This window comes from Hypanus sabinus, chromosome 18 (genome assembly GCF_030144855.1).
Source record: "Hypanus sabinus isolate sHypSab1 chromosome 18, sHypSab1.hap1, whole genome shotgun sequence".
NCBI lineage: Eukaryota > Metazoa > Chordata > Chondrichthyes > Myliobatiformes > Dasyatidae > Hypanus > Hypanus sabinus.
In genome coordinates, this window is record NC_082723.1 from 71,011,986 (window position 1) to 71,029,107 (window position 17,122).

General features: G+C 41.4%; 1 protein-coding gene across 14 annotated transcripts in view; it reads left to right on the forward strand.

Moving 5' to 3' along the window:
• fbrsl1 (fibrosin-like 1) overlaps positions 1 to 17,122 on the forward strand; it is a 1,000,035-nt gene that overhangs the window by 804,841 nt on the left and 178,072 nt on the right. The window contains exon 1 of one of the 14 annotated variants that reach the window (XM_059994629.1): positions 12,242 to 12,381. The exons of the other annotated variants lie outside the window; for them this stretch is intronic. Within the exon in view, the coding sequence (XP_059850612.1) occupies positions 12,301 to 12,381 (81 nt within the window). The 5' untranslated portion in view covers positions 12,242 to 12,300. Of the gene's footprint in view, positions 1 to 12,241; positions 12,382 to 17,122 lie in introns of those variants that run through there. 14 annotated transcript variants of the gene reach the window in all.

Genomic DNA, 17,122 nt, shown 5'->3' on the forward strand with positions numbered 1-17,122 from the left:
TCCAAGTTGAGTCAGTGGTGCAGAAGGTGAATGCAATGTTGGCATTCATTTCTAGAGGCATAGAATATAAGAGCAGGGATGTGATGTTGAGGCTCTGTAAGGCACTTGTGGGCCCACACTTGGAGTATTGTGTGCAGTTTTGGTCTCCTTATTTTAGAAAGGATATACTGACATTGGAGACGGTTCAGAGAAGGTTCATGAGAATGATTCCAGGAATGAGAAGGTTACCGTATGAGGAACGTCTGGCAGCTCTTGGGCTGTATTCCCTGGAGTTCAGGAGAATGACAGGGGATCTCATAGAAACATTCCGAATGTTAAAAGGACTGAACAGATTAGATATGGCAAATCTATTTCCCATGGTAGAGGAGTCCAGGACAAGAGGGCACGACTTCAGGATTGATGTCCATTTGGAACTGAGATGCAGAGAAATTATTTTAGTCAGAGGGTGGTAAAACTGTGGAATTTGTTGCCACGAGCAGCTGTGGAGACCAAGTCATTGGGTGCATTTAAGGCAGAGATAGATAGGTTCTTGATAAGCCAGGGCATCAAAGGATATGGGGTGAAAGCAGGGGAGTGGGAATGACTAAAAGAAATGGATCAGCCCATAATTGAATAGCAGAGTGACTTGATGGGCAAATGTCCTACTTCTGTGCCTATATCTTATGGTCTTAAATGAGTCTGGAACCCACAGCCTTTAGAGTCAGGAAACCAATTGAGCCATTTTTGACTGTTTTCTTACCTTTTTGTTCCCCTTGGCTCATTTTAAATTCTGCTTTCAGAAGCAAAGGAAGTTTGGAGATAAGTAAGCAATGCAAATTCGCTCCCTGTTGATATTCAGTAAAGTTTTGAATTCTGATGTCTTTTTTTTCTTGAATTATTGCTGTAAACGTAGATTTCTGAATACTTATAACACACAAAATGATGGAGGAACTCAGCAAGCCAGGCAGCATCTATGGAAAAGAGTAAACAGTCTCTTTTGAACCAAGACAATAGACAATAGGTGCAGAAGTAGACCATTCGGCCCCTCGAGTCTGCACCGCCATTCTGAGATCATGGCTGATCATTCACTATCAATACCCAGTCCCTGCCTTGTCCCCATATCCCTTGATTCCCCTATCCATCAGATATCTATCCAGCTCCTTCTTGAAAGCATCCAGAGAATTGGCCTCCACCGTCTTCCGAGGCAGTGCATTCCACACCTCCACAACTCTCTGGGAGAAGAAGCTCTTCCTCAACTCTGTTTTAAATAACTGACCTCTTATTCTCAATCCATGCCCTCTGGTACTGGACTCTCCCAACATCTGGAACATATTTCCTGCCTCAATCCTATCAAATCCTTTAATTATCTTGAACGTTTCAATCAGATCCCCTCTCAATCTCCTCAATTCCAGTGTGTACAAGCCCAATCTCTCCAATCTCTCTGCGTAAGACAGCCCTGCCATCCCAGGAATCAACCTAGTGAATCTACGCTGCATTTCCTCAATTGCCAGAATGTCCTTCCTTAAACCTGGAGACCAAAACTGTACACAATATTCCAGGTGTGGTCTCACCAGGGCCCTGTACAAATGCAAAAGAACATCCTTGCTCTTGTATTCAATTCCCCTTGTAACAAAGGCCAACATTCCATTTGCCCTCTTCACTGCCTGTTGCACTTGCTCATTCACCTTCATTGACTGGTGAACTAGGACTCCTAGGTCTCTTTGCATTTCTCCCTTACCTAACTCGACACCATTCAGACAATACTCTGCCCTCTTGTTCCAGCTTCCAAAGTGGATAACTTCACATTTATTCACATTGAATGACATCTGCCAAGTATCTGCCCACTCACTCAGCCTATCCAAGTCTCCCTGTATTCTCCTAACGTCCTCTTCGCATGTCACACTGCCACCCAGTTTAGTATCGTCAGCAAACTTGCTGATATAGTTTTCAATGCCCTCATCTAAATCATTGACATAAATCGTAAAGAGCTGTGGTCCCAATACAGAGCCCTGTGGTACCCCACTAGTCACCTCCAGCCAGTCTGAGAAACACCCATTCACTGCTACCCTTTGCTTTCTATCTGCCAACCAGTTTTCTATCCATGTTGAAACCCTGCCCCCAATGCCATGAGCTCTGATTTTACTCACCAATCTCCTATGTGGCACCTTATCGAATGCCTTCTGAAAATCTAGGTACACAACATCTACTGGCTTACCCTCGTCTAACATCCTTGTTACACCCTCTAAAAACTCCAACAGATTAGTCAAGCATGATTTGCCCTTGGTAAATCCATGCTGGCTCGTCCTAATCCTATTTTTGCCATCTAGATGTGCCACTATTTCGTCCTTAATAATGGACTCAAGCATCTTCCCCACGACTGACGTTAGGCTAACAGGGCGATAGTTCTCAGTTTTCTCCTTCCCTCCCTTCTTGAAAAGTGGGACAACATTAGCCACTCTCCAATCTTCAGGAACTGATTCTGAATCTAAGGAACATTGGAAAATGATTACCAATGCATCCGCAATTTCCTGAGCCACCTCTTTTAGAACCCTCGGATGCAGACCATCTGGACCCGGGGATTTATTAGCCTTCAGTCCTACCAGACTACTCATCACAGTTTCTTTCCTAATGTCAATCTGTCTCAATTCCTCTGATATCTTATGACCCTGGCCCATCCATACATCTGGGAGATTGCTTGTGTCCTCCCTGGTGAAGACAGATCTAAAGTATGCATTAAATTCTGTTGCCATTTCCCTGTTTCCCATAACAATTTCTCCCAATTCATTCTTCAAGGGGCCAACATTGTTCTTAACCATACACTTTAGTTGTCTTGCTTTCTGGAAATGGTGGATGTAATGAAAAAGTAAATGTTGCTTAAGCAACACACACAAAATGCTGGTGGAACGCAGCAGGCCAGGCAGCATCTATAGGAAGAAGTACAGTTGACATTTCGGGTCAAGACTCTTCGTCAGGACTAACTGAAAGAAAAGATAGTAAGAGAAAGTAAAATGTTGCTTAAGTTTTGTTTTTTCCTTCTTTTCTGTAAAGCTAATGGTTTTAAAAATAGTGAATTTCTTTCACCTGGATGAAACACCTCAAAAAGGACCACAACCTTGTCATTGGGTTTGGAGGTTTGTGTGCCTCAATGACCTGAAGAGCTTTGTTGGCTGGAATCAGGGCTTTATGCTTGGGCTCTCGGGAGGGTCACCCATGCCAAACAGGTCAAAGTGTAGAGGCCAGACTAAGAATGGCCCACTGGTCCTTCAGATTTGGGGGTTCAGCTCAAGGCTAACAACTCTGACTGGTAAAAATTGTTACAGAGACAGCAATGAAGCATCCTTCTACATCTGAGGGCATCTCCGCCTGGGACTTACTTGATTGACAGTAGTGAAATCCAAGGGGAAGCTACCGACATGATGAAGGAAGCTCTGAACACTACCGGAGATGGAGGAGCTTCATTGCTGCCCTAAATGCCAGTGATGTACTGGGCAGTAATTAGGATGAAACAGGCTTCAGAAATTCATTGAGGTGCTTGAAACAAATAACAAGAAAACCCATATTCTTAAATTGCAAAAAAAATCTAATTCTAATTTTTTTTCATATAAATATAAATTAAGCCAATATGATTATTGAATAGTAAGTTTATAATGCAATTAAAATTATGGAAGAACCTGTCAGGGTACCTTTGGTTTTATACTGTGCTGGTGCATTATAGGTTAAAATGGATAATTTTTGAAGGTGGAATGTAGGATGTTCACATGATGTACTTGGCAAGCAATCCATTTTCTCACTATTATCATCCAAACGATCTGTGTTTGCAGTAACCAAAGGTCGTCATGCATGAGTTAGGTCTGATGACAACTGTGTTTGAGCTGTGAAGAGAAAAATGAAGTGTCAAAAAAATACCTGGCAGTGTTAGCACAACCACCATAGTCAGTTTAAAATACGTCTACCACAAGGCGGGGTTATAAGCAGTCTACTCAAAAAATATATGTATATAGCGTGTGAATTGATATTTGGAAGTGAGGTAGCTGTAGGGCAATACTGATGAGAGCTTATTAAAATTCAGAAACCATTTTGTCTCTTCAACATAAACACAAGAGATTCTGCAGATGCTGGAAATCCGGAGTAACACACACAAAATGCTGGAAGGAACTCAGCAGGTCAGGCAGCAGCTATGGAGAGGAATAAACAGTCCATGTATTGGTCCTTTTGAAGGGTCTTAAGCCCAAAACGTCGACTGTTTATTAATTTCCGTAGATGCTGCCTGACCTGCTGAGCTCCTCCAGCCTTTTAGAGTTATAGAGTCATAGAAAAGTATAGCACAGAAATAGGCTCTTCAACCCATCTAATTCATCTGTACCATTTAAATTGCCTACTCCCATCAAACTGCACAGGGACCATAGCCCTCCATATCCCTACCATCCATATACCTATCCAAACTTTTAAATGTTAAAATTGAACTCATGTGCACCACTTGCACAGGCAGCTCATTCCACACCCTCACAACCCTCTAAGTGAAGAAATTTCCCCCCCATTTTCACCTTTCAACCTTAACCCATGACCTAGTTGTAGTCGCACAGAACCTCAGTGGAAAAAGTCTGTTTGTATTTACACTATCTATACTCCACACATAATTTTGTGTGCCCCTGTCAAATCTCCTCTCAATCTTCTGTGTTCCAACGAATAAAGTTCTAATCTATTCAATCTTTCCTTATAACTCAGGTCCTCAAGGCCTAGCAAAATCCTTGTAAATTTTCTCTCTATTCTTTCAACCTTAATTACATCTTTCCTGTGAAAGGTGACCACCACTGCACACGTTACTCCAAATTAGGTCTGACCAACATCTTATATGACTTCAACAGAACATTCCATCTCTTGTACTCAATACTCTGATTTATGAATGAAGGGCAATGTGCCAAAAGATTTTTTATGACATCTACCTGTGATGCCACTTTCATTTTGTGTGTATCTCTTCAAAATTATGTGAAATATTAAAAAAGTGTCATCATTGAAATATTCACCATGGTGGTGGTGGTGGTAGTTGGCATCCGTCTGTCTGTAAGGACAATGGGTGATGGTGATCATCACCACAAGCCTGGGCAGAAGATATCCTGAGGTGCCCAGCTGTCAAGATCCCCTTTTCAGCCTTACCAGTATAGTCCAAAGGAAAGTTTATGAAGTAATACGTTTGGCACCAGCTTGGCTGCAGGAACTGCCGGAAGAATATTCAATGATGTCCAACCGCTTCAGATTTGCTGACTGGGTTTACACCCATGGCCTTCATCTTTGCTGAGGCTGCCCACAGGGCAGTGAAGCAAATTACCCATAGCTGAGGATCTGGTTCACAAGCACCAGGACATGTCCACACACTATAGTTCAGCCTGAGTCCAAAAGGAATTCATTTTCCATGTATCACCAGTGAGGAGACACTTCATGAGGCTTGCTGTTGGAGAGGCTATGTATTGGCAGGGAGAGATTTACACATTCAGCTCTCCTTTTCACAAGACTGCTAGCCAGCGGTGGCAGCTGAAAGTGAGAGTGACAAGCACTACCCACTACACCACCACACGAGGCGCATCACAACATTTGACACCAGGTAAGAAAATTAGAAATATATGGAAGTAATTTCTTGCAGAATAGTGGTTGGTTCGCCTGTAGACTGAATTATACTGTTAGTGTGTACAATGAATAGATTTTGTTTTCAATTCTTTTAAAGGCAAATGATACTTATAATCTTTTCAAAATCCTTCAATAAAACTTTTGACAAAATTAGCTTCAAAATATGCCAGTCTGAAGAAAGTATTTATTTATTTAGACTCTTAAGACAGGGGTTCCCAACCTGGGGTCCACAGTTAATGGTATGGCTCCGTGGCATTAAAAAAACAGGTTAGAAACCCCTGATCTAAAAGAAAGCCGCTAATGTGCATGTCATTAATATATTTTGCTCCAGGAAAATACAGGATGCCTTGGCAGAAAATGTCAGAGTTGGTATTATATGAGAAATAGAATTCTACCCTAGAAAAATTTTTAAGGAGAGTTTGTTAGTCAAGTTAAAACTTCACCATCAATCAGACAACAGTCAACCATTTATTTCACTCCTTAAATATATTAGGCAGAATTAATCAGTTTCCTTAGTTAAGATTAGTTTTACTTGTCAAATGTACATTGAAGAATACAGTGAAATGTGTCATTTGCATCAGCAGCCAACAGGGTCTGAGGAAGTGCTGGGGGCAACATGCAGGTGTCGCCTCGCTTTCAGTGCCAACATATTACACCCACAACTTAATAACCCTAACTGAACGTCCTTGGAATGTGAGAGCAAACCAGTGCACCTGGAGGAAACTATTCAGTCACAGGGAGAACATACAAACTCCTTACAGACAGCGGCGGGAATTGAACCCCATTCGCTGGTGCTGTAAAGCATTCTGCTAGGTACTACGCTACCGTACTGCCCAGTTTGGGAATTTATTACTGCATTAAGTATTAAATAGTTTTGAGGCAACATTTATGCATTTGTTCAAAGTAGTTCTCTGAGCACATTAGCACTTTGTAAGTACACTTTTAAAGATTAAATCCAGGAGGTATGAAATTTTTCCTTCGGGCTAACCTACCAATTTGAATTTCAAAAGCATTTACTGTAAATACAGCCTTTGTGAATTTAATGTTGGTATTCTATTTCCATAACTACCTTACAATATTCAAGCTTTGTTGGTCTTTATGAAATAACTGGTGGGGGGCGGCGCAGAGTAGCGTAGCGATTACTGTAATACTATTATAGCCCAGGACGTTGGAGTTCGGAGTCAAATTCCGGCATCCTCTGTAAGAAGATCGTACGTTCCTTCCCATGTATGTGTGGGTTTCCTCCAGGTGCTTTGGTTTCTGGTTTCCTCACTCAGTTCAAAGACATATCGGTCTGTGGGTCATTTGTCTTGTGATTAGGTTCGGGTTCAAACTGATTTCTGGGTGGCACAGCTTGGAGGGCCAGAAGGGCCAAATCCTCACTGTACCTCTAAATAAATAAACAAACTTAAATACCCTCCATTTCTAAATCAAAAAAAACTAAGCTAACATAAGACAGTCGATAATCAGTACTCGTTTTCTTTCTATTGTGCAGTGACATCATCGCATCAGTTCTCAATAGAGTTTAATATGTTATATTTGTAGATAGTCATGGATTAATGCTGATGCTTGGCTCTGTGACAGAAGCTTGATTCCAACATTTGGAAGTATTTACTGAAAGTGCCCTTCACATTTTGGACAAAATAAGACTTTTAAAGAACAGTACTTAAAATCAGTGCCAGTACTTACAGTATCCATGTTGATCAAGTTGCAGATTGCAGACTCTGCAGATTCTGACATGGTCGGTAAAATGCGGAACTGGGAGGGGCCACTTTCCTAATATCATGGGAGTGAGTGCACTGTACCACATGTACAGTCAGACCAGGAAGTTTCCTGGTGCATTTGCTTGTTCAGACTGAATAAGTTGATCCCAATTGTGAGCAGGGAAATTCTGCTGCTTGTACACACAATATTCACTGGTGGAGAGAGCAAAAATAAATCATTTTATATTTTCTCTATAGCTCCATAATCACTGGCATCCTCTGCACAGTGTACACATAGAGAACTGGACTTACCTACATTAGTGAATCTTATAATAGGATTATATCCAAAACAGGAAGGCTTGGACCACTTTATAATAAAGTGGATTTAATACAGTACTGTGCAGAAGTCCGAGGCACATACATATATAGCTAAGGTGCCCAAGACTCTCGCGCAGTACTGTAGTAATTTTATGTATTGCATTGTACTACAGCAAAAAAATACACATTTCATGACATATGTGAGTGATGATAAACCTGATTCTGATATGGGTTGCTGTTGTGGACTGAGAGTGGGAAGGGGGCAGGGAGAGGGGAATCATGGTTGGGAAAAAGGGAAGGGAGCAGGAAGCACCAGAGAGACATTCTGTAATGATCAATAAACCAATTACTTGGAATCAAATTACCTTGCCTGCTGTCTCAGGGCTGGATGTGACTGCACCCATGCCAACCTACCACCCTGATACTCTTTCTCTGCCACCTATCCCACAACCCTCCCACAGCATTCCACCCTCACCATTCCCAACATCCTTTGCTCCCACCAGATATACAAACTTGTTCTCATCTCCACATACACAGTACTGTATGGCCAAAGTGAAATTTTGGCAAAGAGACAACTAATTTGTGCTTAGGGAGATAAAGATTAGCTTTATTTGTCATGTGTACATCGAAAAATGCAGTGAAATATGTTGTTTGCATCATCAACCAATAGTGTCTGAGGTTCTGCTGCGGGCAGCCCTCAAACGTCACCACGCTTCCAGTACCAATATAGCATGTCCACAATTTAGTAATTCTAAACTTTGTGGCTTTGGAATGTGGGATGAAACCCATGGGATCATGGAGGAAGAACATGCAGTCTCCTTACAGACAATGACGGGAATTGAACTCCAATCTTCTGATGGCTCTACGCTATATGCTACACTACCATGTTGCCCCACAAGCAAGGTCTCACAAACAGGTGTCTGAGAATGACCAAATGATTAGATTTTTTTTGATGTAACTGAGAAATAACTGGAAAATGTGCAAGATGTACAGTCGTTGGAGAGGGTAGGCATTAATACATTTTTAAATTTTGAAAGATAGTCACTCACATTTGGACCTGTGGATCTGGCACTTTAGTTGGATTTTCCTGGTCACACAAGGCCAGTATTGGAAGATGCAGAGCATGAAAGAATTGCAGCAGGCTTAGTGAAATTACTTTCATTAGCTGGTGTTTAGAAAACCCATGTCACTGGGAGGAGCCAGCTATGGACACTTTCCACCACTACCTGCCCATCTCTGTTCAGTTGTGTTCATCCCAAAGCCAACAGTTTAAATATATTCAAAGCACCATTTCCCCCTCATTTAGGAACAACGAAAATGTCTTTTTCTAAAATATACAGTGGCTCTGATCCACTTAACCTTTGGAGCACTCAACATGCAAAGAGGCAGAGCCACAAATGTCATGGACCCAGGTCCTTAATACTTCCAGAAATCTGCAGTTTATGGATGCTTAGTAAGTTTAGCAATTTTTTCCATGAAGCACACATTTTTGTACCTGTTAATGTCATCATCATCATCATTATGTACCATGTCGTATGACATGGGCAATCATGGTCATGGTCCTGTCAAAATTTTCTACAGAAGTAGTTTGCCATTGCCTTCTTCTAGGCAGTGTCTTTTACAAGATGGGTGACCTCAGTCATTATCAATACTCTTCAGAGATTGTCTGCCTGTCATCAGTGGTCACATAACCGGGACTTGTGATCTGCACCAGCTGCTCATACGACCATCCACCACCTGCTCCCATGGCTTTATGTGACCCTAATCGGGGGTCGGGGCTAAGCAGGTGTTACACCTTACCCGAGGGGTGCCTTGCAGGCTAGTGGGGGAAGGAGCACTTTAGACCTCCTTTGATCAAGACATGTCTCCAACCTGCCACCCAATATATATTGATTTGTCTTGTTGAATATGCTTGTTATTTGCTCACTGATAATTAGACAAATCGCAGGTTTAGATGATAATGTGTACTTAATCTTACCTGTTAAAATTATGCAAGTTAATTGTACTAGTTGTATTTCTTACTATGTTGCAGCATTTCAGTCTGCGACTTCATGTTTTCGCAGTAATGGTTCCCTTCCAAGGTTTTTGAATGTTTTCTGAAAGATATAGTACACATTGAACTAAGTTACTCAGTGGAGATAATCTAAAATTGACATAACCATTTCTTCCAAAGTGTTAACTTACAAGTCAGAAAATAAGTAATACATTTTGGGGGCAGGCTACAAAGTTCTGACAGAACTAAATATCACATGTAGTGCTACCAACTGGAACAGATTTCTAAAGTGGAGGACTGATTGGAATAGTACCAACTCATCTGAAATATTCTTGACTAACACTGTTGAAAATTGGAATCAAAGATATATTGACAGCTAGAATATTTTATTCTTCTCCTTTGCTAAGGATAATTCTTCAGTGTATGTGACTTGAGGAAAATATATTTTGCACACTAAATGGCTAGGGTCTGGAAAACTCTGCCAGGATTACAGGAGGTAAATTCAACTGTGACATTTAAAGTTCTTATTCTCTTCTTAAGCCCACCACTCTACTGGAGTGTAGACCATTGACAGCAGCTCGCCAGAGTCCTCTGTCCTGGGAAGGTTGTTTGGCCCTGTGGTTTCTGCTTTCACCATATGACTACATACATCTTCCAGGTGAAGATCTTTTGTCTTCCAGGGATGAGGTCCTTGGAGTTTCTGTTGACGTTTCTGTAGCTCTGGGTTTTTACGGGATGGGGTTGCTAGCTCCGTACCCAACCCTCCTCCTTTTACAGCCAAGCTTGGGACAGTCCATTGCAGAGCTGACATTTAAAATGGAGATGAATAAATATCTGAGAGGAAAGAATTTCGGGACTGTGGGGAAACAGTGATGAGTAGAACTAACTGGATTGCTCGGACATAAATTTAGGACAGACTTAACAGCTTCTGTTAAAAGGAGAATTAACACCATCTCCGCCTTCTTCTGTGCTAGAACCCCTGTCATGTGCTTCAATTTTATATTTTTATGTACTGACTTAGAAAACAATTTTCTTCCTTACATTTCCTCTTTGAAAATGAACAAAAAAATCTATCATGTTACTATTTAAGATGCCTTGGCCTCAGAAATCGTGGATGTCCCCTTCAAACAGAGATGAGGAGGAATTTCTTTAGCCAGAGAATCTGTGGAGTCTGTTGTCACCCAACAACTGTTGAGGCCAAGTCATTGGGCATAATTTAAAGTGGAGGTTGATAGGTTCTTCATTAGTCAGGGCGTCAAAGGTTATGAGGAGAAGGCAGCAGAATGGGGTTGAAAGGGATAATAAAGCAGCAATGATAGAATAGTGGAGGAGGCTCAATGGGCTGAATGGCCGAATTTTGTTACTATGTCTTATGTTCTTATTTTTACCTGCCTTGCAGTTGTACCACTGTAGAAACTGTAGCTGAAAATAAAGTTACAGATGCTGGAGATATGATGTTAAAGAGAAACTGCTAAAAATTCTCAACAGATTACTCAGCACCCAAGGTGAGAGAAACAGACCTTACATTTCCGATCAATATTTTTCTTCAGAACTGGTGTTCTAAAAGGGACTCGGGTGGCTTCTGAAGAAAGATCATTTGGGTATTAGGTATTTCAATTATTTTCTGCTCTTACTGGAGTTACACATCTATAACTGTATTTCAAAATCCTGCTGGCATTGAGAAGTAACGAAGTAGCTATTAAAGCCGTGTGGCTAAATTTATAGCTTTGCGGGCCGTTGAGATGGATTATTTGTTGTTTAACCAACTGACAATTGTGACCGAAAAGTTAACTGACGCTTGCACAGACAGCGGTGCGGAGTCCCTTTAAGAAAAAGAAGCCGCTTGTGTAATCCATCTTTCTCGAATAGATCGGTTCAGTCTGCTCGCTGGCATTACACCCTAAGCTACCTTAGGAGGTTGAAAGCGGCAGTTGTCCAGAGCGGCTCCAAAGCTGATTTGGAAGCTTAACAGTAACAAGATTGAGATTACAATGTGCAGAGGGTATTGCTCTTCGTTCATCATGGGAATTATGGATATCAAGACCTGAGAAAAAAATAATCTTAGCACAGTTTGTATGAGGGAAGCGGCTTGAGGACCCGAGTGAGGATTGAAACTCGGTTCTTTTTCTCTGTTGTGTGTGTGCGTGTGCAAAGTGCCGGGCTAATGAGCGGAGCAGCTGGGCAGCGTTGAGAGCCGCTCCGGAGCGCGCCAAGCTGAGCCACCGCGCCCGTCTCGGACCCCGCCGAAGGATTTACATCAGGCACGTTGAGAGAGAGAGAGAGAGAGATATGTAGATATATATATATATTCATTCTTTTTTAAAAAAGGAGAAGCTGTGAGGGAGGGGTTTGCCCCGAGTCGCTGGCTTTGTACGAAGCTTTGGAGGAAGCGTCAGCGCCGGTCTGGCTTACTAACTGGGCGCCAGGACTCGGTGTGGACGACGGGCATATCAGGTTTGATTTCCTTCGCTCTGCCCGTTTCCCATTTCGGCTATCGTCCTCCTCCTCCTCCTCCTCCTCCTCCTCCTCCTCCTCCTCCCCTCCTCCCCCTCCCCTCCCCCACCTCTCTGGAAAGAAAACTGATTTTTTTGGGTAAAAAAAATCCCGAGAATCACGGCCATATTTCATGAAGAATGATTCTGTTTCACTGCGAAGGGAATGTACCGAATAATTGTGGATTCCTAGATGGTTGGGATTTACTGCGCTTTTGCCGCTTGGAGTGAGGTTATTGATAATTTTGCATTTAGGAAAATAGCACCGGTGTTGGTAAGATACAATACATATTTCATTTTTACCCATCTGAGAAAATGCCTTTGTGTTTTTGTGTTTTTTATTATTAGTGTACACTCCTCTGTCTTTGAGATCTCGGTAACAAAGGGAATCCTCCCTGTTGGCTTCTTGTCTTTTTCACCAAAGTAACAGCTCAGGACAATGCTGGATTTATTTTCACCGCGTGTTTGATTGATATATATATATATATGTATGTATATACACACCGTTATTCCCACTATTTCGTCAAAGACATTAACTGAGCATTGGCATTACTCAATAACAAAGTTACACATTTTCGGAACAGGCTGCACACTCGGAGTGAAGCAGATCATATAGCGTGGGGGAAAATGAGTCCAGGAAGCCCTTTGTCAGCTCGCTGAGCCGCTTCCTTATCAAATATGAAACCGATAACTTTAGACAGTTGAAAAGCTACTTGCATAATATAAATCAATATTTTTTTGTAAAAATCATTGAGTCCTTTGTTTTTTCTGGCACCTTGTTACTGTGAGTAATCATGCAGCTGTTTAAAGTCTGTGTGTCTATTTCCTACCAGCCCTTTAAAATACTACTATGTATAGAACTAGAAAATGAGTTTCTTTAGGAAGACATTACCAAGTTTGATTTGCCCGTTAACTAATTAGATAATTTACAATCACAACCTTCTTGTTTTGAGGAGCAAGAAACGCCTCTAGTCTTTTGTATAGGTTCATTTACCAAACTGTGCCTCAGTGAAAAATACATGTAAAAGGTACATGCTCACAATGTTAATTTAGTCCAGAGGACTTTGGGGTTCTGATATTACTGTAATTGTGTGGGGTCTCTTGTTCCATGGATGTCTCTGTGAAGAGAAAGAATCTTAGGAGGTATACTGTATATATTCTGATATTAAATTGAACCATTCAAGGGGAAAAAGCCCCTGAAATTGACTAGAAAAATGCTCCATTTAGTACAAGATTTCCATGAAAATTTGAAGTTTTTAATTGTATTTCAAAATGTTCTTGCTTTCACAATGATACTAGACCCAGACAGTAAAAGACCAGTACAGAGCTTATTTCCAATCATGGTCATGGGACTAGTGTTTATGATCAAAAGACAAAGACTGTGTATTGAAGCCTGTCTGTAAACTCTTGCAGTTAGTCTAACCTTTGAACAGTACATAGTACATGCGAAGAAAAATTGTCTTTTAAGTCTGGTGTGTTCCAGGAGTTGGTCTGAATGTGAGCATTTACAGTAGTTGCTGGTTTTCAACATTGCAATTGTCTTTGCAAACAATGAAGTAAATCTGAATTATATTGAATATTTGCTTCGTTTATTTCAGAATCACTCATTGATATAGACTGAATGACATGTTGTAGACTGTATTTATGCTTATTGGGTACTGGAGTGCCTTTGCTACCCCTGTGCTGGCCGTATCAAAGCCATTGAGGTTGGTAATAATGTTAAAAAAGGTATTCCGTTGTTGGAAAGATGACCTTTCTATAAAATCCACTGTTTTACCAAAGACTCTGGGGTGGGCTTTGTTGCCTTCAACACTGAAGGTCACATCATTGTGCTTCCCCGTCTCATGAGGCCTCTAGAACTACACAAAAAAAGCATCCTATTATTCCAGGCTTAAAGCTGTTGTTCTTCACTAGAGTCTGGCACGATAAGTTAAAGCAGCATTTCCTTTTGATGCAGCATTTACAAGACAAACGTTCTTATCACTCCTGATTAATTCCTGCAGAAATGGAGGAAAACAGATGAAGAGCCTGAGGCTGGTTCCCTGGCGAAGTCATTTGTACATTGTCACATGTTCTCTTTCATTAGTGTGACACCACAATGAAAGTACAAGCTGTTCTTCATTGTGCACCTTTGCCCCAATATGTGTCCTCCTTAGTTAACATCCCCACTTTTCCATTGTTTGGATACAATTCATTAATTTTATTTTCACTTTTTGGTCCTTTTGGTCCTTTAAAGTTAATCTAATGTTGGTGATAAGAGATTATGCTCTTGCACTGCCTGCTACGCCGCTGACGTTTAAGGCAGCAATGAAGACCCTCCAGTTCTGATGGTGTTCGGAGCTTCCTTCATCATGTCAGTAGCTTCCCCTCCGTTTGACTGTCAATCATGCAAATCCCAAGTGGAGCCTCAGGAGTACTGTCACACTCCGATTTAGAAGGATTCTTTATTGCTGTTGCCATAAGTTTTGTTTTATCGGGCAGAATTGTTAACCCTGAGCTGAACCCCTGAACCTAGAGGACCGGTGGACCACTTTTAGTCTGGCCTTTACCCTTTGACCTGTTTGGCATGGGTGAACCTACCAAGAGTCAAAGCATAAAGCCCTGACTCCAGCCAACATGGCTCTCTGAGTCATTGAGGCACGCAAGCTTCCAAACCAATGATGAGGTTGTGGTCCTCTTGGAGGAAGAGATCATGAGATTAGTTTTATTTGTCACATACAGTGAAATGCATTGTTTACGTCAAATCAGTGAGGATTGTGCACAATCTTCCAGTACTGGTACCAACTTAGAATGTGCAAAATTTACTTAAGCTCAACTCATATGTCTTTGGAGTGTGGGGTGAAACCAGAGCACCCGGAGGAAACTGACACGGTCACGGGAGAATGTACAAGCTCCTTAAGGCAGCGGTAGGAATTGAACCCTGACTGGTTATCGCTGGCACAGTAGAAAGTGTTATGCTAACCACTGTGCTAAAGTTTAAGGAGTTTCCTTTAATTTGGGGAAAGTAGTGTTGCTTGTACTTACAGGGAGATGCTGATGAGACTGTAGCAAACTGACTTTTCTTATTCATTGCTTGTGTCTTGTTATCCTACAGTTGCACTTTGATCTTCTACTGCCATGAGATTGAATTGTCTTTTGTTATCTTTAAGTGCAATGATTAAATCAGTTCTGATTTGGTTAAGTTGAGTAAATGTTGCTTGTGTGCCCGCAGGCTTCCTGAAGTTGCTATTTACCAGATGTTTTAATTCTCCAATGCTAATGACGGAAAAAGAAGTGGGCCCCAAAAATGGCATCTTAGTTATGCCACCTTGCTTTATTTTCCCCATGCAGGCTCTTGTAAATCAGTTTGGGAAATTTTATCTGGGGAGGAAAATGCCCAAACTTATTAAGTTGAGAGGTAAATTACCTTTGTCTTTTTTTTAGTGTCCATTAAGCTGCTGGCATTTAGGGCAGCAATGAAAGCCCTTTAAGGATGATTCTTTGCTGTTTTCATAACAATTTTTTTTACCAGTCTGGGTTGTTAGCCCTGAGCTGAACCCCTGAACTCAGAGGACCAGTGGACCACTCTTAGACTGGCCTCTGCCCTTTGACCTCTTTGGCATGGGGGAACCTACCAGGAGCCAAAGCATAAAGACCAACTCCAGCCAACAAATCTCTTCAGGCATTGAGGTTGTGGTCCTCTAGGCGGTGTCTTCACCATACTTTATTTTTGACAATCTTTTGGCGCTTTTTATCCACATCCTCGTACTCTAGTTTGTAGCACTTTGTGATTATACTCTTGAGATTAAAACTAGTGCTTGCCAAGGTAATGTGTTGCCATTATCTGCTTTCAAAGTCTGTTATAAAGTGAAGGGTAAAAAAAAACCCATGCCAAGAATAATAATAACCTCAGTGTTGTTAAAACACTAAAATAGCTAGTACAGGCAACCCCGGTGTTGTGGTTGTTTGGATAACCGAAATTTGTCCCTTCAGAATTCGCAAATCACTTCCAAAAGTATTTTAAGATACGGAATAGAAATTCTTAACTCTTACTTTCTCCTCCTTATAAAATTTGTAATTAAACAATTTTTTCAACACTCAAACATTCACAGATGATGCAGCTTGTATTGGGTAAAATTTCAATAGTAGTGGTTTTCTAGAAATTCAACAACCTCCTGCCTATAACGTGGGTGCTCCCTGTAGCTTTTTGTTTGGCACGTTATCACGTGACTGCCCTGAGCGCTCAGTGTTTCTGAATTTGCTGTGAGGAGAGCTCGGCTCGGTGTAGAGGAATACATGCTTATAAAGGTAGGTAGGATATAAGATCTGGGGAGGGAAAGAAAAGGCTCCTTCATTAGCAGTGATCTGTTCACATTAGGGTAATTAACACAAGTGCAGATTGCTGAACATCTGTGCATTTTAGACTCCGTGTCAGACTCTTGCAGACAACACACAGAAGCATAGTACCAAATAGACAGTGCCAGCAGTGTCCTTCCTATCGTTACACTGCACTCGAGCAGCATTAGCACTGTTCATCCACCCCAGGCCACAGTCACATTTCTATTCCCTTGCCAAGGAGTTGGAAGCAAAGTTTGGGCAGTTTGTATTCCAGCTTCTGCAAGTCCTGAATTATGCATGACCAATTTATCATCCCCCCAACTGAAAACTAATTGTGTCCCCGGGATATATTTACTAGAAATTATAGTTTGCCTTGTGAAGTCCCCAGGGTAGCTGAAGCAGATGATGTGAGAGAAGAGGAACCTCACAGTATACGCTTGATGAATTCAGCTAGGGCATGGATCTTTGATTTGCAACTTTTGTGTTTTAATTTGACAAAGATATTTTGCTCAGTAAACATACGAGAACTCTCCCGCGGAGGAAGGAAAGCCTTAATCTGATCAAAAATGTCCAAAGGCAAATAGAATTGGGAATGTGTCCTGGCTAATAGAAAACCTTGTAGAGTATGTAGATAATTTGTTTATCGGTTGGGTAGCGTTACATTTATGAAATTACTTTGCTCCTGGGCAATGGAAAGT